At 41.3% G+C, this 22,216-nt stretch overlaps 2 protein-coding genes across 17 annotated transcripts in view; both read right to left on the bottom strand.

The window, feature by feature from the left end:
• MAPKBP1 (mitogen-activated protein kinase binding protein 1) overlaps nt 1-8,318 on the bottom strand; it is a 56,229-nt gene extending 47,911 nt beyond the window's left edge. For 3 of the 5 annotated variants that reach the window (XM_086710429.1, XM_086710431.1, XM_086710430.1), the window contains exon 1: nt 1,611-2,586. In XM_086710429.1, the coding sequence (XP_086566555.1) occupies nt 1,611-1,907 (297 nt within the window). In that variant the 5' untranslated portion in view covers nt 1,908-2,586. Of the gene's footprint in view, nt 1-1,610; nt 2,587-5,541 lie in introns of those variants that run through there. The other 2 variants (XM_086710432.1, XM_086710433.1) reach the window with 2 other exon arrangements.
• A 257-nt stretch (nt 8,319-8,575) lies between these two features.
• The window catches only part of MGA (MAX dimerization protein MGA), a 172,350-nt gene continuing 158,709 nt past the window's right edge, over nt 8,576-22,216 (bottom strand). For all 12 annotated transcript variants that reach the window (XM_086710419.1, XM_086710418.1, XM_086710422.1 and 9 more), the window contains 6 exons: nt 21,322-21,373; nt 18,606-18,812; nt 16,882-16,993; nt 16,360-16,593; nt 15,071-15,247; nt 8,576-13,715 (listed from right to left, as the gene is read on the bottom strand). In XM_086710419.1, coding sequence (XP_086566545.1) covers nt 12,448-13,715; nt 15,071-15,247; nt 16,360-16,593; nt 16,882-16,993; nt 18,606-18,812; nt 21,322-21,373 — 2,050 coding nt within the window. In that variant the 3' untranslated portion in view covers nt 8,576-12,447. The remainder of the gene's footprint in view (nt 13,716-15,070; nt 15,248-16,359; nt 16,594-16,881; nt 16,994-18,605; nt 18,813-21,321; nt 21,374-22,216) is intronic.

The raw sequence follows: 22,216 nt of genomic DNA, 5'->3' as shown, positions 1-22,216 counted from the left end.
CGTCAGACTCTGAAATGAGTGAGACCAAGTAGATGAGGGAAGGCTTTGCAAGACAACTTACAGCCTGGGCTATTTTAGACAGCAAAGGAAGAGTTGGGCTGGTGAGAGAAGAATCCTCTCTCTCTCCAGTGAGAATCACTTTGAAGGCTGAGGGCAGCTGCAGGCACCGGAAGGAGAAATGAAGCAGAGATCAAAGGAACAAAACCAGGAGAACACCTCACACTTTTCATTGCACGCCACCTGTTTTGAGGATCTCAAGACACTTTACAAGCCTTACTTGAGGAATATATCAGTGACAGAAGACTCAGCAAGAAGTTGCCCAAGGTCATTCACAAAGGCTGGTGAGCGGCAGGGCTCCTGCCCACAGGGGCCCTCTATCCTTTGTCATCTAATTGTAGGTGGGGAACCCAGAGAGTGTGTATTAAACACTAAAAACTCTGGGTTCCTATGAGTGTCAAGGGAAGTGGGTAGTGGAATGGTGACATAAAAAACTGGCCAGGACTCAGGGATATTATCATAAAGTTTCCTATTCCTGCCCACAGAGGAAATTCCTGCTCATCTGTCTTAGTAAGGCAATTATCAGTTCCTCATATCTGACCCTACAACAGGGCAGTTCTCTCAGATCTATCTCTGACATAATAGTTTACAGAGCAATCCGTCTAAAAGACACAGTGGAGATAACTATTCAAGGAAAAGAGTATACTTAATGGACTAGCTTTCTATACCCTCAAGAAGCCTCAATGAGGACTTGGGTATGAAGCCAAAAGACTTCAGGGTCCTAACACTTAAGCCAGGGGTTCGTAACCCAGCAGTGAACTTCTGGTGGAGCTTAATATATCCACAACCACTAAACTCTATTCCCAGAGCTTCTGATTCCATATAGCTAGGATGGGGCCCAGGAATATGCATTTTTGAAATGCTGCACAAATATCCTATCTCACTGCTGTCCTGACTCCTCTCCTAAGTCGAGAGCCATCAAGCTTGAACCATTGATCCATGAATGCTTTGAAAATGAATATGCTTCCCCACCACCAAGGAGGCAGATTAAAGAGTCTCAGGACTGGGGCACCTGGGTGGCTCAGTCAGTTAAGTGTCTGACTTTTGATTTCGGTTCAGGTCATGATTTCAGGATCATGAGATCAAGCCCCACGTTGGGCTCTGCATGGACAGCATAGGGCCTGCTTGGGATTCTCTCCCTCCCTGTCTCTCTGCCCCTCCCCCGTTTATGCTTGCGCTCACGCTTACACTCTATCTCTCTCAAAATAAATAAATAAACTTAATAATAAAAAAAGTTCCAGTACTAATACCTGGACTCAAACACTAAGCAAAAGCGAAAATTAGATTATTGCCAGTTTTTTCTCTTCCATGAAAATCCCCTACACAAACTCTTCTTAGAGCCACATATGAAAAGACTCCACCATACAATGGGACATGAGCAAATTGTGGGGAAAAATGAGACAGAGAAAACATTAGAGCTGTATCCATAAAAACGGAGAACTAGAAGAAAGCTCCAAGTCATCTTGCCCATTGTTTTCAAAGGAATAATACATACCCCAGACTGGATAAATGGCTATTAAGGAGGAGGAGGATTTCAAAACCTCTTCACTTACTTTTTCAAAATCTAACGGCTCTCCAGCACAGGCAATCCTTTTGTATCCCTCAATGAAATCATGCCTGCTCGGCTTCATTCCATTTCTGTCCTTTGTTAAAACAGAAAAATGACCCAGCTCCTTCCACATAAAAATCTTCCGGAAGCTTGAAGAAAAGAGGGGGAGGGCTAGCTCCCCGGAGCACACACATGCTGAAGGAAAACACAGCCTCAGCTGAGATGAAAGGCAGAACTGACAACTGTACAGGATTTGAAGCTGAAAGGTGTTTACAACTGATAACTTTGAGTTACACTTCATCGAGACTCAGCAGATCTGGCATAAAACCTCAAATTACTCTTCTCCAATTCTATCTCAGTGCAGAGACTTCCTTCCCTTAGACAAAGTTTAATACAAATCCCAGCTCTCAATTACCCATTTCTCAATCAATACTCTCAACCCCCATTTCTACTGGCTTTCATTTCAAGCTTCTAACCATATTTAAGCCATATTTTCAACTAGGTCTCTCCTGAATTAAAAAGTCTTTCATGAGCACTACCTTCTGCATATATGTACTTCCGCTTCTCACTTGGGCTCTTCACTCCTAAATAGGCTACATCTCTACTTCTTTTTCAACATTATTCCTAATTTCAATTTCTCTTTAAAGAGGTCACAAATCTGCTCCTAATTATTTCCTATTCTTCTGGAATTCCACGTTTATCCCCACTATATTTGACATCATTCATTTATTCTTTTCATTCATTTATTCATTTAGTATTTACTGCATACCTTACACTATATTGTGATGTGAAAGAAATAAAAAGCAAGGCCCTTGACCATAAGAAATAAAGACACACAGGGGCACCTGGGTGGCTCAGTTGGTTAAGTATCTGACTTTGGCTCACGTCATGAGCTCGCAGTTCATGAGTTTGAGGCCTGCTGTCAGGCTCTGTGATGACAGTTCAGAGTCTGGAGGCTGCTTGGGATTCTGTGTCTCCCTCTCTCTCTGTTCTTCCCGCACTCACACTCTGTCTTTCTCTCTCTCAAAAATAAATAAAGATTAAAAAAAGTAAAAAGTAAAAAGAAAGACATACAGGGGTGCCTGGGTGGCTTAGTTGGTTAAGCCTCCAACTTCAGCTCAGGTCCTGATCTCATGGTTCATGGGTTCAAGCCCTGCCTTGGGTCTCTGTGCTGACAGCTCAGAGTCTGAAGCCTGCTTCAGATTCTGTGTCTCCCTTCCTCTGCCCCTCCCCCACTTGTGCTCTGTTTCTCTCTCTCTCTCAAAAATAAATAAATATTTTAAAATTTCACAAGAAAGAAAGAAAGAAAGAAAGAAAGAAAGAAAGAAAGAAAGAAAGAAATGAAGACATACATAAAAGAACAATTAGAGATTGGTCCCAAGGTACGGGGCTACTCAGAGAAGGCTCTATGGCTCCAGCAAATATAGAGTTGGATCTAAAAGTAAGTGGAGAATTTGGTGAAAAGGCTACTTTAGACAGGAGGAACAATATGACTCAAAGCAGCAGGCTATCTGAGGTAAGAGCTCCACAAAGGCCCTCTGTCACCACCTTCTTTGCCCCCTACAACCATCCTCAAAGGCCTATGTCTTCTGGTCTTCAAATTTTATTTCAGAGTTAGTTATCTGTGAATCACAAGCTTTCTGACTGCTACCATGATTACCCACAGCCAACGCACATTAGAGCAGCTCACTAAGCTTTATACATCAGATCCTAGATGGACTGCTACAGGGCAGGCTTTTAGAGTCATCTTAGGTAGAGTCTTCAATAAGGAGTGGGGGGTGGTCAGGCATCTGTAGGGTCCTAGGCACACAAAGACAGCAAATACTTTTGGGTGCTAAAAAAGAGACATAAGCCCTCTTGCTGTCAGACTATTCAAGAGTCATTCAACTTCAGCTAAGTATTCCCCTCATTCACAGCTCTAGGACAAACAAAGCCATTTAAAGCAGTCGGAACCACTGAATTCCTATTTGAAACAGGGATGTTTAATGGTGATGCCACAAGGATTCTCTTTTTCACTGTCTTCCTAGAGAGTTTCTCCTCCTCTCTTGCCTCCAGGACTCACAGTTCAAGCATCCCAAGCTCTCTGAAGTCTTTCCTAATTGCCCTAAGCTGATCCCTCCCCTGTGCTGCCCTTAACACCTCTAGGCTTACTTCTAAGACAAGCACTCAACATACCATGTTGTAATTATTTGTTTGTCTGACTAGCCACAAGCTCTTAGAATTATTATTTTTTTAAGTAGGCTTCCCGCCCAGGGCAGAGCCCAACACAAGGCTTGAACTCACAACCCTGAGATCAAGACCTAAGCTGAGACCAAGGGTCCCTTAAGGTACTGAGCCACGCAGGTGCCCTTAGCCACAAGCTCTTGGATGGCCAGGATATTTTACTCATCACTGATTCCACACATAACAGGCACACAATAAGCATTTGTTGAATGCATTAGTGATGAGTGATACGGGAAGTTTTAAAGAATGGTGACAGTACCTTCTGGATTCCAGACCAAAATTATAGTAAGTATTAACACTGAAGAATAAACTCCCATCATACATTTCTACTACCTATACCACTCTTGGCCAGAAAAAGAGGTCAAAAGATATGAGAAGATTGCTCTAATAGTGGTAGTCACTGTCAAGTTATCAGCCAAGAATAAGAGCGCTTGCAGCACTAAGAATGATCCAACATAGTAAGTGAGAGAACACTGTCAAATCTAAGACAGTGTCTAAGTTCCAGGCACATACTCCTACCTCTGCAGAATACGAACAATGAACTCCTATTAGACTCCTAATATAGGTCACTATCTCCACTGCCATGGAACCTTATAGCCAATTTCAACTGAATTGAAACATCCTGCTGAAACATACAGGAAAGCTGTTCTCCCTCTGACCAAATCCAAGTAAGGTTCTGCTAAAGGATAGAGATCTGAACTAAGTCCTCCCACAATCCTGCCATGTTGTACATTAGCACTCTAAATCATTCCTCACTGGCTTTATTCATCTCTGAAGAGATACAGGCAAGGCAGTAAAATGCTGCTGTCTCAAATGCCTCTCCCTGTAGCAATCCTGCACCACACAAGGCTACTGTGTTTATAGGCTGCTAATATGACACAAAAGTCTAATCTGATCCTGTGGGAACAAAGTCCCAGATTCTTTTAGGGATTAAATGAATTTAGTCTACTTTTGTATTCCCAAAATTGTGGAGGCTCAACAAAGTTGAAGAAAGCATAAAGCCAATACTCAGACAAGTGAGGGGATGGAAAGGGACTAGGCCTCTGAGGAACTTCTGTGGCAGGGTGGGATGTGGCTCTTGGCAGAGAGCGAATGAGATAGGCAATGTTCAAGGACAAACCAGGAGGTCTGTTTTACTGGTAGATACCAGGCTCCTTGCATGTTATCATTCCTAAGAAGCCAAGAGGCTCCAGTTAAATTAATTTAGGTTTCTAGAAAAGGCAAATAAATTTGTTTTGACCCCAGGCAAACACATTTGCCAAATCAATTCCTCAAACTAGGTGTTCATTCTGCTACTCCTGTCTTGCATAACCTCAGCTGTGACACTAACACCTGCAGCTACATTAGTCACAACTCAGCCCTTCACAGGATATGTGGTCCCACTACCCTCTTCCAAGAAGGGAAACGGAGTCATCAATTATGAACTGGCTTCCCCAAGCACAGACTTGGTTTGTAGTGAGGCCACAACTGAATCCAGCTTGCCTTCCTCCTATTCGTCTTCATGGAGAAATCTCACCATGCCCACTGCTGCTTCCTTTAACCTAAAACCCAATCATTGTTTTCTTAAGGGGCAGAAATGGGCACACTTGCTCCTTTAGAGCCAACAGGAGCTTCTAGTTCTCCTCTTTCCTAAGAAAGAGGAAGGCAAAAGAGGAACACGGAGCAGAGGAGGGGAGGCTTGGAAAGGGGTGCCTCCCAATACCAGGACTCACCTTGGAGCTGAGGTCTTCTCGCCGGTTTCCTGCCTTACTCCTGCGTAATTTGATGGATGGGGATCGAAGTAGGTTCTTGATCCGGCTGGTAATGGTTGACCCTTCCACAGCCATCATGATGAGGAGCCCCAGGGGACAGTTCCTGGCCCAATCTTGGGACTTGTCTCAAAAGCAGCACTGCCTTCCCACTCCACAGGTCCTTCCAGTATGCCCTCCCACTGACCTGAGATGGCAGAGGCCACCTTACCTTCTGCCTAGTCGTGTCTGCAGCTATTATCTCTAGGTATTACCCTCTCCCTCTTTCTCATACCTGCCTTCTAGCACCGCGCTGTTTGTTACATCTGAAGGACAAACCCATGAAAAAAGGGGGGCGGGGGGGAAGCCTGAGCTGCAAAGAAATGCCAGGCCCACGCCTGCCAAAGGCGTTTAGCCGGAGGGATGGGATTGGCCCTAGCAGGGCTAGTGGTTGGTCTGGTCCCCGTTAATGCCCAACTGTTCCCATGGCAACTGCGGTGTCTAAAAAAGGAGGCCGCCTAGGCCACTGAGGAGTCCCGCCGGGGGCTTTGGACACCTGAGCTGGCGGCCGTGGGGACACTCGGCGCGGCGGGGCTCGCTGTGGCCCGGCAACCGGTTCTGCCACGGGAGCCTCCCTCCCCCACCCCGACCCTTGGCCCTCCGCAGGAGACTGGACCCTTCTCTTTCACTTCCCTCAGCAGCCCCAGCTACTCGCCAGCGCCCCCGCTCGGGCCCAGCCTCACCAGCCCCAGGGCGCGGGGGCCACCCCGCTCACAGCGCCCTCAGGCATCGCGCTCTGCGATTTCAGCTCCGCGGCGGCAGCAGCAGCAGCAGCTATGGTGGCACGAACGGCTCAAAACGCGAACTACCGCCTGGGCCAAGCTACGGGCTGGTGAGGCGGAGTCGAGGCGAGGGGGTGCGGTCTGTATCCAGGAGGGCGTTCTGAGAGTGGACCAGTAAGGCTTATGGAGGCGGAGCCAATGAAGCTAGGAAGCAGAGACAAGACTCGAGAACTAAGGGTTCCGCACAGGGCAATCGCGGGTATCGCTCCTAAAGGAAGGTCAACGAACGTGCCTTCAGAAGTGAGACAACCAGCCTTTTATGGTATTATCAGGCCTCGTCCTCCAGAGAACTGCACTTCCCTGAGTCCCAACAAGACATTAACCACGCCCCCATGGTGCTGCGGTTGGCATTTGAGAGGCCCGAGAGACCTTAGCCAAAACCAACTCCTTGCTCAAAATTACAAGATTGAGGTACAGCTTTAAGGGTCTGCTCCCATCGACCCCAAGTGCTGGGATTTAAAGCGGTTAGAATCGTTTCTGCTCACGGCCTTCCCGGCGTGTAGACCTGCGTGCAAATGACTCCTGAATAGCTCTTAAGATCGCTAAGAAATGTTTTGAACTGGGCAACCTGATTGGCCATGATCGAAAAGGGGGCGGGAGATGACAGCCATGAACTGAGCTTCAGGTGTGCGAGGGAAGGGAGAGACAAGTGAATGTGCCTGTGAAATAACATGTTTCCTTTAGGCTCCAATGTCTCACCACGCTCTCTCACCTGTAGTTAACAGACTTTCTTGCTCCAGATCTTTTATTTGTTCATGTCAAGATTTGCTCCTTTTCCCTAGTACTGTTGCTTTGGCGAGGTCACGGTCAAGCTTGTTGGCACTATATTTAGTGATAATATTTTTTCGAGCTCATCCTGGGGGTGCAGAGTGGCGCGCGCACAGAAACACTCATATTATTCCATAGGTGTCTCAACCTGAGTTTATTTCCTAGAAGCCTTTTGGCCTCATTGCTACTTCAAGAAATTACCTATGGAAAGGTTAATGTGAGCCAAAAGACTTGGGCCCCAGAGAAACCGTACACGGATATGTCTCACCCTATCCAAACCTTTGGAACCCCTGGGGGAGATGACATGTCAGCAAAAGGATTAGGACCCCTAAACCCATTCCTTGTATAGCCATTTGGCAGAAGTATGTGCTTGTGTGTATGGTAGCCATGTACTTAAAAATGAGATCTGCAAAGCTCACAAGTTGAAACAAAAATCAGGAAAGGCACCTAGATGGCATGAGGTTTCCTACCCTTCCACTACACACAAAATGGGATTTTCACATTTACTTCTCAAATCTGAAGAAGCAAGGGTCAGCCACCAAGAGTATTAAATGGGAGTTGGTTCTTTAAATTCCTTGCTACTTTTACCTCCAAGGGGGTAGCAGCCAATGTAACACTAATAAATAGTGCCACCTGCTGTCCTTACTTGTGTGCTACATGCCCAACCAACTGCTGCCTCCACACTCAAGAGTCTCCCTAATTCTCTCCAGATTTTTGTGTCCACTATTGGTTTTCTCACTTACCACTTGTGGCCAGGTGAATGGGCTTACAAAGTGTCATTGGTCATTTCCTGTCCAAAGGTACCCTGGTTTACCCCCTTAGAGAAAATGTTCCCCAAATTACTCTCATCTGAAGCTCAAGTTGTAGAGGCAAATCCAAGCTAATTTCGTTGTCTAAAATGATCGAGGTGATAAAACTGAGAACAGTGTAATGAGATATTCTAAGTCTAGAATCTGGGTACTCCCGGTCCAAGGCCAAAACCACATATTATCAATTCTTCACCATTTAGTACATTTGTCTAGGTACCCTGCAGCTTCTGAATAGTCAATATGGGAATAGGATCTAGACTGTTCCCATGCTTAATTCCTCAGAAAATAGCAGTCCCAAGTCCAGTGTGAATAAAACCATTCTTCCCTTTTCTCCAAATAATTCCCAACCCACCCTCCAAATGCAGTTGACCCTTATATTAAGTATTTCACCATCCATACACTATTTCACTTTTTATTCTGCTTGTGTATGTCCTAAACATACATGGTTGTCAGATTTTAAAATTCTGTCTGGGAATGGATGTATACAATTGTCTGTTTTGCACTATGCTCATTAGATCAGATTTTAAAATTCACCCTAGGCTTAACATGCAAAAAGGTGCAATTATAAGACCCTGGAAAACTAACAGGCTGGAGTAAACATTTGCTCATCAATTCAATTATTTATTGAGCACCTTTACATGCAAGGCACTGTCGGACAGCTGTGATTGATGCTTGCAGTTGGAAACAGAATGGATCTCAAAACAATGCTTCCAAGACTGCTTTCTTATTTAACAAAATCTCTTCTAATAGCAGAGTTTGTATTGATAGAAGAATTTAGTAGAGCTTAGATTTGTCTCAAAATTCCCAAATCATTTTGTGGTTTAGCCTTCTCACCCTCCACACACGCCTCCATTACACTATTACTCAATGGTTGTATATCTCTGCAGAGCAGTTCAGTCAGTTATGCCTCAGCTTAAAAGTTGTATATATCAAATTATTTCCCTCTTAGTTTCAAAAATGCATTTTTGACTGATCTTTTTTTTCTCCAAATGGCAGTGAGTCTTGTATACCTCAGCTTTAATCTCCTCTGTTTCCAGCCATTCATATTTATGTAAAATTTCATTAGAGGTAATACAACAGTAACATGAAGTACTGATGCCCTTACAACCACTTTCTTCAAAATCAACCATTTTGTGCAAGAAATGTACTCAGATTCTTGTTATCCATCATTCTCTACAGAAGTACCTGAAAATGTGCAGCCTACTCTATGCATTGTTTTTTAATGTGGGCATGAGGAACAAGGGTTATCACCATTTTTCAGACCCGTCTGCAAAGTGCATTTACCTCTCAATTCACCTGATCCCATTCCTTCTTAATATCTAAAACCATTAGAATTAGAAGAGGAAAAAAAAAAACCACAAAACACTGTACCATGTGATCTTAGAGTAGTGCAACGTCTAAAGGACCCCTTTAATAAATAAAATCTTTCATAAATCGTGATACTAGTTAACATGTATCTTGCTTTAAAAACATCTGTCCTTAGCCCCTGAGATTGTGTTTATGTCCTGTTATTCTCTAAGGTAACAGATATATTACCTTGCACACATTGGTATTAGGAGGCTAGTCTTTCCTCACTGTTGAACAACTTCTTGAGACGAACATTTGCTGTCAATTTGTGGAAATTTTTGAAGTCTCCATGTAAAACACGCTAACAAGGATTAGCAAAAATCTCTCCAAATGGCAGGTCAGAAACTTTGAAAACAGTAAGGAATTCCTATGATAAAATTACTTCAGTGGTACCTCTCTCAAATGACTCCGGGTATTAGATTTCTCTACTCCAACTCAGCACAAACCTCCCAACACCAAGTCCTCCTTTCATTATTATAACTGATTTATTTATTTCAAGTTTATACATTCTGCCTTCCACTCACCAAACTTCTGTTCTTACGTTTCTAAAAAAATAGTCATTTTTCAAAAGCAGAAAAGGAAAGATATATATTTAATATATAAAAGAAAAGGCTAAATCTGACATAATTATATTCTTAAAAACATTCCATTTATTTACAGATGTATAAAAAGGCGAATTATTGGTCTACTGAGATCATGCTTCTTATAGTGTTAGGGTGAGAGCTCACTATCCTCCCAGTTCCTCAACTCCTCTCACTCAACTACATCTTTCACAATCACACATGTCATTTTCATAGATCAGTTTCTCTTGGGGTAAGGTTAAAGGGTAGGAGTTTTTGGAGATTTGAGATTTCTGTCAAGACTGCCGGACTGTTCTGAAGATAGAGCCCTCCTTCAAATTAGCCTTCACAACTTACTCGTTCTAAGAGGTCTTGAAAACACCATTATCCTGGGAGTTTGTAATGACATCTGCAGCCTTCTTGCAGACCTGGAATCATCTCTCATTTCCATCTTTGTACATCTCTCATGAACAGAGTCAAATATCTTTGCATGAAGAACTGATTATTACCTCTTTACTTTCTTCTAAAAAGGGAAAAGTGTTCAGAAGCAGAATGGTCCTTCTTTTCCTGAGGATTATTCACTCACTTGCCTTCTCCTTGGCTGACCCTCAAAAGCCATTAACAAGAGCCTTGGGAAGTCAGGAGGAAATGTGAGGATGAGACAAGCAAGTTAATAATGGGAAACTGCTATACCTGGATTAAAATACTAGGATCTCCAAGGTCAATTATTAGCAGGGGAGACAGGTGCTGGACTCCTTGGCTAAGGCATTGAATGAACTCTGCTGGGTAAATAGTGGGAGGGATAATGAGAAGCTAAGGGGCACTCATTACCTACTTCAAGCTTCTTCAGTAACTTTTAGAGGAGGGAAGGTTGAATGCTGATGAGCAGGTCTAGAAAGGCAAGTAGCACAATAACAACAAAGAATTTGCTCCCACTGCAATTGCAGAGGAAATTTTTCCACCCTTTTCAATCTAATTACCAGAGTTACTAGAAAGGGAACCAACCATGGAAGTACTAATTCACTGGCTAGAACTATTCCAAAGCTGGCCTCAACAACCTACATCTGAAGATCTGCTGAGTGGGATTTGGCATAAAGAAGGCAAGGGGGATGTAGAAGAAATAGCATCACCTAGGCACAGCCCAGGCACTGGAAGCTCTTGTGTTAGTGTTTCACAACACAAGCAAATCCTGTCAATGAAGACAGAACAGGGGTTACATTCCAAAATATAATTATTTAAGAAAGGCAAAATGCAGCAGCTAAATCCCAATCTATACATTTTCAGAATAGTGATTCTTGCCCCCAGGAGTTTCTAAGAGACCCCTCAAGTGCACCATGATTATTTACAAACTAGATAGGAAACATCATTTCTATACTCAATACAAATCTCATCTTCTAGGTTGAAAACTTCAGCCTTTGAGAAATCTATGAAAACAACTATACAAAAATATAAATATCTTTATCTTTACAGGCTGTCAGTCCTTCATACCCTGACAGCTTACGAGTGAAAAAGCTCTACAGATCATTGAATCCATGGTAGCAGGTAATAAAAAATATATCTTGTGATTCAAATACTGCCTCATTTCCCTGGTAAAGAGTGCCTACTGTGACTTTTCTTTCCTTTACATCCTGTGCAGGTAAAAGTGAATGAAACCTTCAAGCACCAGGAGGCTGGTTTGATTTGGGAAATATCCAGCCCCACAATTTTTTTTGTTTTGGCCACGGTCTCTGGTCTGGGCAGGGAATGCTTTTCATTCTAGCTGTCTCTTGAGTGATGTGATATGTGAAAAGGGGAGGGCTCCCTCCATGCCTACTTCCAAAATATGTATTCCAGGTAGAAACCCCTGGTACCGTGAAATGTCTTTTCAACACTCAGACAGTAAGGGAGAGCTAGTATTTTAACATCTGAAAATAATCACCTCAGTAATAAAAGTTAAAAGCATTCCTACTTTACCAGAAGGCTTGGATTTGTAATTCTGATTGAAAGATAAGGAAATGGAAGCTACTTGGGATATGACAGAAGAGAATATTTTGCTGAATGACACAAAGCATTTCACTTTGGTATTCCATGGTACCCATCCTCTCTCACCCTACTCGAACCACCAACTAAAAACTCTCTTCTGGATCCCTTTGCCCGAGTGCATCACATTCCTTGGATTTCAGACTTAAGCCACATAAACAATAGCTATCCACTACAACTCAGCCCATAACAACTGCAAAGTCTCAAGCAGCTTTTTCTCTGGGAGGGAAGAACTAGGAACCACTATGGACCTAGAGTCTTGTTATGAATTCCTTGGGTAAGAGGGGCACCTCGTGTTCAGTAATGGATCACATCTTCTTAGAGAGGATGAGGAGACCCAGCACCACAAGTGAGGTAACACATTTTAACATGATCAGAATTTCATAGTAGTAATTTCTTATACCGAGGTCAGCACCCTACCCCCCTTTCTCTACCATCATCCACTGCATCAAAGTCAAGGATCACAGTTCCATGACACAAATAAACAGATGCCTACAGAGAAAGGGTTTCCCTCATAGCCTGGCTTCTGCCTGAGGACAGGAAAGTTCATTTCCCTGCAGAACTTGGTGAGGCCCCAGAGTTGCCCAATTTGGCCACAACAGGTGCCAATGTAGGCATCACCTTGCTCTCCCGGCATTCCTGGTCATTCCCTGTTAAGTTCATTTTGTGTCCAACTTTGGCAGCTATAGGTGCCAAACAAGGCATCACCTTGAGACCCTGACCATCTGTATCACTAGAAGGATTAGCTACTTTTAAACCTAGAGGTGCTAACTTTGGCATAGGCCTCCACAAAGTATCTGTGCTGTTGTTCTCTAGGCCAGCCTTCATGTGTAGGATGGGAGGTGAGGACACATTTTCAAGCTCTGCAGGGACACCAGAAGTACTCTTCCCTCCATCACTGGCTTTCCTGTGAGAAAGGAGGGAATCCTTTATCTCAGAGTCGATAACAATCTTAAGGACATCTGGCTCAGACGCTGGTTCTGCAAGTTGTTTTTCATTCTCAGAAAAGTCATCATCTTCCAAGTGCAAGAGGAGAGGACTGACAGAGTCACTCTCCCCTTGTACATCAGGCAACTCTTTCAAACCAGTTCCCAAGTGGCCAACCTGGAAAGTCGCTCGGTTCCCAGGAGGAAGTTTACTGATAAAAGCCCGTCGAGCATCCCCTGGGAACTCCGTATCCATAGAGCTGGGCAGTTCAGCCAGGCTAACAGAGTCATCGTTTAGTTGCTGATTAAGAAAGGCAATCTCATTGAGCAGAGAAGTCAGTGTCTCATCAGTATCATCCTCATCTTCCATATTAGTTAGCAGTTCGCCAGGATCCAGCGCTGCTTCCTCTATAGCTGATGCTACCTTTCTCAGTTCCATCTCTATACTGGAGTCTTTGAGATCTTTCATCTTCAATTTATGAAATGTGGACTCCTTTGGCTTCAGTTTCTCCCGTCTAGATTCACACTCTTTCCATTTATATTGAATACCTCTCATTTCACCAGCAATCTTTTTGGGTAAGAACTCTTGTGCTTCTTGCATACTGGAAACATCAACTATTTGTGGAAAACCAGAATCTTTATTTGCCAGAAAAACTGGTGTTGGACCCAGTGCCACTCTGCCATCTCTATGGCTGCCTCTGGAAGAGATTCTACCCGAATCTTCAAAGGAGTTATCTTCATTCCTGACAGTACTTTTCAGGTGGTCAGGTGGCTTGCCATCAGAAACTTCATGAGGATATTTGCTGCCACCCATATCTACCAAACCTCCCTCTGTGGCCAATGATGTCACATTAACAATTCTTGGCATCATAAATAAGTCGTCATTTTCTGGGGGGGGAAAAAAATTCATTTAGTTCTACAGCAGTAAGCATTCCTCTCTCATTCATACCCAATGACCTGAGATCTCTCAGAAAGTTGGTAGTCAAAATTCACCAGTTTACTTTTATCAAAAAGATGAAAGGAACTATTAGTTCTTCAAATTACGGAGACCTAGCTTAACAAGAAAATAGGTAGGGGCGCATGGTGGCTCAGTTGGTTAAGCGTCTGACGTCGGCTCAGGTCATGATCTCGTGGTTCATGAGTTCAAGCCCCGCGTCGGGCTCTGTGCTGACAGCTCAGAGCCTGGAGCGTCCTTCGGATTCTGTGTCTCCCTCTTTCTCTCCCTGCCCCTCCCCGACTCATGCTCTCTCTCACTCACAAAAATAAACATTAGGAAAAAAAGGAGAAAAAAAAAACAACCTAAGAAAATAGGTAAAAGGACTAACCAAAGGACTGCTTAATATTCTTTGATATTAAAAGTTTTATTTAATATTTTATAGGAAAGCTCCCCGGTTAATTCTTTATACTGCGGCAGACATGCATCTTGATTCTGTTCACCCAATTAACTGCTACTCTGAGGGAAAAACGAAGCCTTAGAGGCAGCACTGTAAAAGAAAAGATGACCACTCCAGAATGAGTTTAACAATATTAGTACTGATAAAGATACCCTTCTGCCTTAACAGAAATTTAGGTGCCTGAAACCTAAATCATCAAAGTGAGACTTCCTTTCCAACTCTACTCCTTATCCCCAAAAGGGAGTCATGCTCAAACTGAATCCGGCTGGTAACCTAGGAGTGCACCATCTCAGAATACCACATAAGATTGATAAGTATTTGTCAAAGCCAAAAACTAAACAATGACTCCTCATCTTCCTTTTACTTTCAAATATTTTCAGTGTTTTTCCTACTCAGAATTAACTAAAAATCACAAAGGAGTTCCCAATCCCATGTTTAAAAAAAAAAAAAAATCAATAGAGCCAAACATGTTCTAAAAAGAGGGTCAGGGGCGCCTGGGTGGCTCAGTCAATTAAGCGTCCGACTTCAGATCAGGTCATGATCTAGCAGTTTGTGGGTTCAAGCCCCACGTCGGGCTCTAGGCTGACAGCTCGGAGCCTGGAGCCTGCTTCGGATTCTGTGTCTCCTCCTCTCTCTGCCCTTCCCCTGCTCATGCTCTGTCTCTGTCCCTCAATAATAAATAAACGCTAAAAAAAAAAAAAATTTAAAAAGAGGGTCATCTCTTTCCAAGGCAAATGCAAACATAAGAGATCTTATCGTTACAGAACACATTCAAAGGCTTTCTCTCTCACAGTGAGATATCAGGGATAACTTTTTTACTACCCATAGAGGACAATACTTACAACATACCTGATTGAGCCACAGCACTGGTGGCAGCTTGAGGCTTCAGATCAGTTTCTAAGAGAGCAGGAGAAACAGTTACCACTGGTCCTGAGAATAAAGGACCTTTTAAGGTGAGCAATTGCCCTTGCGGAGTCATCACGATGTTGGCAGAGGTGTGTGGAGTGTTAGAGGGTGAGGTATTTTCTGTAAGGAAAATGAGAAATTTGTTAAGGATGAAAGGTCTGCAATTAATGCTAATATAGCCTAGAAGCCGAGGCAATATCCCTAAAACCACACATTGACTTAAAAGGCAAAGGGTAAAATTTCAAATTTAGTTAGGGTGCCTCAACTGGGAATTTATTTTTTGACCACTTTTCACTGTGTAATGGGTTATCTGTCCACGGATTCTCCTAAGGGACAGAACTTATGTTGAGGAAAAGAGCTAAGGAACCACTTTTTCAACAGAATGGTCCCAATAGTCTTGACAGTGAATCAGGATAAAGGCATGCAAAAATCCTATCCCCAGGCTTGCTTTCCTTATACACCTCTAACAAAGTACTTTAAGTTTCTAGCTCTCAAACCTCTAGCTTTTCCATCTATGAAATGAGGTGGACTAGACAAAATGATCATTAAAATCTTTTCGTAGCAATCACATCATTTGAATCTGCAATGTTAAAACTAACTCATATTTTAGTATCCATCACTACTTTTCTCTTAGATATCCTGGTTGATAAAATGGGCCACCCAAAGAGTAAAAAAGGATACACTATTCTCTAAGAATATAAACAAGTAATATAAAATCAATATAGCCTCATTTCCAAAATCAAGATAGGAGAGAACAAGAACTTAAAACCAATTTACTTTTGCTCCTTAACAGCAACTGATTGATAGGCAATCTGATGAAAATGGAGCCTGACTCAACAAAATTGATTTTTTTTTTAATTCCAATTTATTAGTTTCAGCACGACAAATAAAGACCCAAACTTCCTCAACTTGTGAACAGAATTACGGGGAAATCAAGAGTTTACGTATTAAAGTCTGAAAAGATGACAACTTAAAAAAATACTCACTGAAACATTAGAATAACCTGACTGCTATCAAAAGTAGGTTTTACAGGTTACCATAACTGGTAACTTCTTAGGATTTACTTGAATGTATAAAGTTAGAAACTAAAATCTAATGTGGTTAATGTTTTTTATACAACCCATCTTTAATTCATTTAATTAAATCTAAAATTATGGCCAAAAAAAGACTCAGTCCACTGAATTAAACTGATGTTCACCTACATTAAGAAAAGCAAAACATGTCCCTCCTACCTGTGGCCTGGTCTCTTTTTCTGGAAAGAATCAAAGGTTTCCCCTTCCTGTTATTTATAAACATCTGTCCAACATCTACAGATGATGCAGAAGATCCTTCCTGCTGTTTGCTAGTTCTGGCAGACACATCAAACTCATCTGATCCCATCTTCTTTTTTCTTTTTTGTGCCTCTAGTGCTTGTTGTTTTGCATAAATATACTCTAACTTCTTCAGGACCACTTCTTCTGTCTTACCTATAGGTTGATAAGGAATAAACCATCACACGGCTCATTATATGACCCCACATAATAGGAAATAGGGTCAAGTGAAATCCAGTTGATTTAACTATATTCCCCAAAATTATGGAAAGCAAGAATGATTATATTCCAGAAGAAACACCTCACCCAATCAAAAGGTAACTCTACTGTTAACTCTGGGAACCAAGCCATAAACTAAGCAATATCTGAAAAGTTTACTAAGGATTACTCCTCACTAAAGACGTTATATTATATTCTTTACCAGAGATCATTCACATATCTCACCTGAAAGAGATGATACTTTCCGTATCAAAATATTCCGTTTTCGAGTCAGGAGATTTTTCTGTCCTATCAATTTGTCTGCCTGATCTGTTAGTCCCTGAATTTCGCTGAATGCCTACAAACAAGAAATTAATGTCATGTAAATTGATTCGCTCTTTCCTAAGAACAGGTAAGGCCTACTCAATTTCTTTAATGAAAAAAGTTTGACGAGTATTTTAGAAAACTTTATAATGTCATTTGAAACAATTCTTGATGCTTCGGAAACTTATCAAACTGCAAGAGGTTTTCTGGCTTATTCTTCTAAGAAACATGATTATTTCCAAAGAGCATCACTGAGTGGTTCACAGGTATTTCTACTACTACAAGGAGATATAAAACATTTTACTGCTTTGATTTTAATCAACTTTACTTTCCTTTTAAGATTTTATTTTTGAGAGACGAGAGAGACAGAGAGAGAGAGAGAGAGAGAGAGAGAGAGAGAGAGAGAGGAGGGGGGAGGGAGGGAGAAAGGGAGGGGGGGAGGGAGGGAGAGAGGGAGGGAGGGAGGGAGGGAGGGAGAGATATCAAGCAGGGGAGGAGCAGAGAGAGGGAGACACAGAATCTAAAGCAGACTCCAGGAGCCCAACGCAGGGCTCGAACCCACAAACCAGGAGATCATGACCTGAGCCAAAGTGGGATGCTCAAATGAGGCACCCAGGCGCCCGTAATAATCAACTTTAAAATCACCTCCTACAGGGCATGTGCATGGTGGCTCAGTCAGGTAAGCATCTGACTCTTGATTTCAGCTTAGGTCATGATCTTGAGGTTCGTGAGTTCAAGCCCCACATTGGAGCACAGTGCAGAGCCTGCTTGGGATTTTCTTTTTTCTTTTCTTTTCTTTCTTTCTCTCTCTCTCTCTTTCTTTTTCTCTCTCTCTCCCTCCCTCCCTCTGTCCCCCCTACCCCGCTCCTGTTCCCTCTCTCTCAAAACAAACTTTAAAAAAAAAACCTTAATGGGTGCCTGGGTGGCTCAGTCGATTAAGCGTCTAACTTTGGCTCAGGTCATGATCTCATGTTCAAGCCTCGCATCGGGCTCTGTGCTGACATTTCAGAGCCTGTAGCTTGCTTCTGATTCTGTCTTTCCCTCTCTCTCTGCCCCTCCCCTGCTTGCAGTCTGCCTCTCTCTCTCACTCTCTCAAAAATAAACAAACGTCAAAAATCTTAAAAAATAAAAATAAAATCACCTCCTAGTCTAAGTAAAGTCTGGCTGAAATAACTGTTCTACAGGAATATGAATGTTTGCCTTATACTCCTCCAACTTTTACTCAAAGGCAATTTAATTACCTTAGATATTTCAGATTTCCTTTTAAAATGGCTGGCAATTGTTAAAAACTATGTTAAAATATCACTTACATTGTGCTCTTCACTGTAGTAAACTGTTCTAGTACTATGGAGAACACCAAAAGAGATTCAACTCTAGAGTCAACTAGAGTTTCTGACTTAATCTGAAGTAAAGATAGTTCTGCCGATTAAGAACTTGACTTCCAATAAAAAACTACTTTGACTCAGCAGCTTAAGGGTTCTTCCCCTTACAGGATTTGCTGGGAGTTCACTAGTCCACATTCAAATGTTAAATACAAACTCTACTTCAATCTCCCTCTTAGGGTGATGATTCTCTTTCTCATAGTAGCTCTAGAAGATTCTCTTAGTCAAATTCTCATTTGTCAGTCATTTATAGAGAACACTTACCCTAGTGAGAATGAGACTTTTGGAAACCTTAGAAGAATGAAGCAATCCCAATGTAATCTTCAATTTCTCAAAGAGATCCCTCATTTCACCACGCCGGCGACGCTCATTGGCAGTGTGTGTCCGGCGATAATAAGCAAAAGCTTCTGCTTCTTTCTGTAGTTTTTCACTCCAGTAATCAGGCTTCAGTTTTAGAGGAATTGGTGGAGCCTATGCAAACAAAAGATAGCCACCTGATTATCTTTCATTTGTACCTGCCCTCTTCTTCCATCCTAAATGGCTCTGTTCCATACCAGATACCCACCATCTTCTGTCTGGACTATTGTTAACAACCTTTCAATACTGGTCATCTTACTATAAGTCTATCCTGCTGCAAATCTAACTTCAACAGTGTAAATCACTTTTCAGCTCAAATTTCAATTGTTCTCAAGTGAGGAAGAAAGTGAGGCGAGGGAATCTAAAACATAGCTTATGCAATGTTTTAGTAATTTATTATTAAAACTTTTTTTCAAGACACAAATTACATAAAGATTTCAACAGAATCTTAACTGATGGAAAACAGGTTTAAAATATTTTTCTTAAAAGCTTTAAGATCGTTTACAATTTGGTGACGGATCAACTATCATTCTTCTTAAATCACCTTTCTCTCCAACCATTCCAAAGTGCGAGAAGTTTCCAAAACACACTATGCAATCTCACACCACTTTGCCATTACAGACAGATGGTAGCTTGCACCCATTCCTCCCACCCTATCCTCCAAAACTTAACATTTAAAAGTCAAACTTTACATTTTTCAGCAAAGTCTTTCTTGACCCTCAGTATGCCTTAGACTTCTTTCTCTTATTTATTCTACTTCACTTTTACAAGTTACTTATCACTGAAAAGAACAGACGCATATAGGGTTTTAAATATAAATATCTGAAGAGCTTATAATGAAAACCAACTGTGCCCTATACATGTATCTGGATCCTTAAAAACAACAACTTTCTGTTTCTTTTAGGCTTTTTCTAGTTCCTAAATCTATACTCTATGTAAGAAACAAGATAAGGTTATTCTTTTTTTTTTAATGTTTATTTATTTTTGAGAGAGAGAGAGAAAGAGACAGAGCATTAGTGGGGAGGAGCAGAGAGACACAGACACAGAATCTGAAGCAGGCTCCAGGCCCCAAGCTGTCAGCACAGAGCCTGATGTGAGGCTCAAACTCATGAGCCATGAGATCATGACCTGAGCCAAAGTTGGACGCTTAACCAACTGAGCCACCCAGGTGCCCCAAGCTTATACTTTCTAATTTTCAATGCTATCTATCTACTCTCTGCTATGCACAAGATTTAGCTCACACCACTGTCCCACCTCTTACAATCCCATCTTCCTAATATAGATGTATCATTAATTCTAATTCTTCTCTTGATCCCTTTGTAACTTGAGTATAATTCTATCTCAACTTCTCATCAACAGTGTCTCTTTGTAAAACAAGGATATCAAGCACTCATATCCTTCCATGTCTTCTTCCCTCTATTTCTCTTCTCTCTTTCACCTTCCAATTTGTCATTTCTACTTACACATTTTTTCAAAACTGCAAGTCTTCCATACTTTATTCACAGATTATAGAAGTTTGAAAAAAATTATTAACAGTGGCTACCATATTAAGACAATGTGACTACTACTCAAAGCGAGTAATAATGACATTTCCTGTCTTCTACAGTTTCTTGGTTTTGTTTTTCCCCTTCTGATGTCTCTAATTACCCTTTTTTTTTGACACCGTTGGCCTTTATCACAATCCAGATAGTACCCCAAAACTCTTATATAAAATCATGGTCTCTCTAAAGTCAAACTCCTTGTGCATTATATAGTATGGGAAAATAAAAAGATACAAGATAGAAAATTAATATCAAGTCTAAATATAGCAAAACACTACAAATGATTTACATGTAATAATAATTAGGGTATAAACAATGGCTTGTGAATACAAGCTATAATGAAAATTCTTACACCTGAAAATATTTTAGGATGAATGAAAAAATACAATATAGTAATACATGCAAAATTATTACAATAATGTAATTTATGTATCCCCCCCCCAAACCCAGACTAATCACCCAGTGGTTTCTGAAAAGACTTAAATACCACTTTCCACCTCAACCCCAATCTCCAGAATTGTTTTTACCACTTAAATCAAAAAGGCAGAGTAACAACTGGAAAATGGTTTAAATAATCAAACTCTGTTTCATTCATAATGTTAGTACGGATAAAGAAAAAAAACCCTTGATTAATTATGGTATAATGACGTCTAAGAAAATCAAAGGAGGTTCCGAATTTAATGGCTCCATGAATTGCTACCCATCATTTCAGAGAATAATTTTTTAGGATACTGAAAATCATGAATCTCAACAAGAAAAACCGCCAGGTTTTTTTTCACATCACACAGAGAATTAAGAGTATAGGATTCATTTTCAAGTAAGCACGTCAATTTTCATCAACTCCATAATCATTTTAATTGTTCTAGAATATTCTATCATCTGGGAGTAGTAGAAAATTAAAAGGGGAGGGAAGCATTTTAATACTATAATTTCATTAAGAAAAAGGAGCAGATTCTATTAACTCACTGGTAAAAAATTGCCATGAAAAAAGTCATAGCTAATATAACTAATGTTATTTTAAACCCTAATGACAAATGTTATCAATTTTATTAGATAATTGTCATTAAACATACTGTAAATACCTTTCGACTCCTTTCAGCAGCTTTTTCATCTGCAGAGATATGGGTACGGCACCTAGGTAAAGACAATATTTTCCAATGTCTTACTGAAATAGTAACCCAAGACCTATTTCACAGCTACACTAAACAAAACCATCCCAAATTGTTTAAAGTGTAACCAGCTTCTTTTTGCCAAGGCCCTATATATATGTGGCAATATAATTTAATTCAACAGTATGCTTTTTTCTCTCTGTGCCAAACAGTCCCTACAATTGCTAATTACTTTTTCAAACATAAAATATTTCATACATACAAAACTATATCAACAAAATACATAATGAACAACCAGGTAACTACCACCCAGCCTGAGGAATAAAGCATCTCAAAAATACAGGAGATCTTATGTGCAGCCCACCCAATCACATTCCTTCCTCTCTTCTTTCTCATAGGTGAACACTCCCAAAAAGAGTTTTTACCATGCATAGTTTTGCAGTTTTACTAGTAATGTATACCTAAATAAAAAATATTATGTAGCACTTTAAACATTATACACTATAGTGTATCTTTCTTTTTTATTTGGGGTGGGGGGGGGGGATGCAGGGGAGAGGGGCAGAGAGAAAGGGAAAGAGAGAATCCTAAGCAGGCTCTGCCCTGTCAACACAGAGCCTGATGTAGGGCTCAAACTCACAAACCAAGAGATGATGACCTGAGCCAAAATCAAGAGTCAGATGCTTAACCAACTGAGCCACTAAGGCACCCCCACCCCCAATATAGTGAATCTTTCTTCATTTGATTTCACTCAACATTACATCTAAGATATTGATACACACAGTTCTAGTTCAATCATTTTAACTGCTATACAGTATTCCAAAGTGTGAATTTTCAAAGTGTGAAATTTCTTTTTCAGAATTCTAATAGT

The sequence above is a fragment of the Puma concolor genome, chromosome B3 (assembly GCF_028749965.1).
Source record: "Puma concolor isolate L17-30 chromosome B3, mPumCon1.1.hap2, whole genome shotgun sequence".
Taxonomy (NCBI): domain Eukaryota; kingdom Metazoa; phylum Chordata; class Mammalia; order Carnivora; family Felidae; genus Puma; species Puma concolor.
The sequence above is the reverse complement of the archived record's forward strand: the minus strand, read 5'-3'. Positions and strand labels throughout refer to the sequence as shown.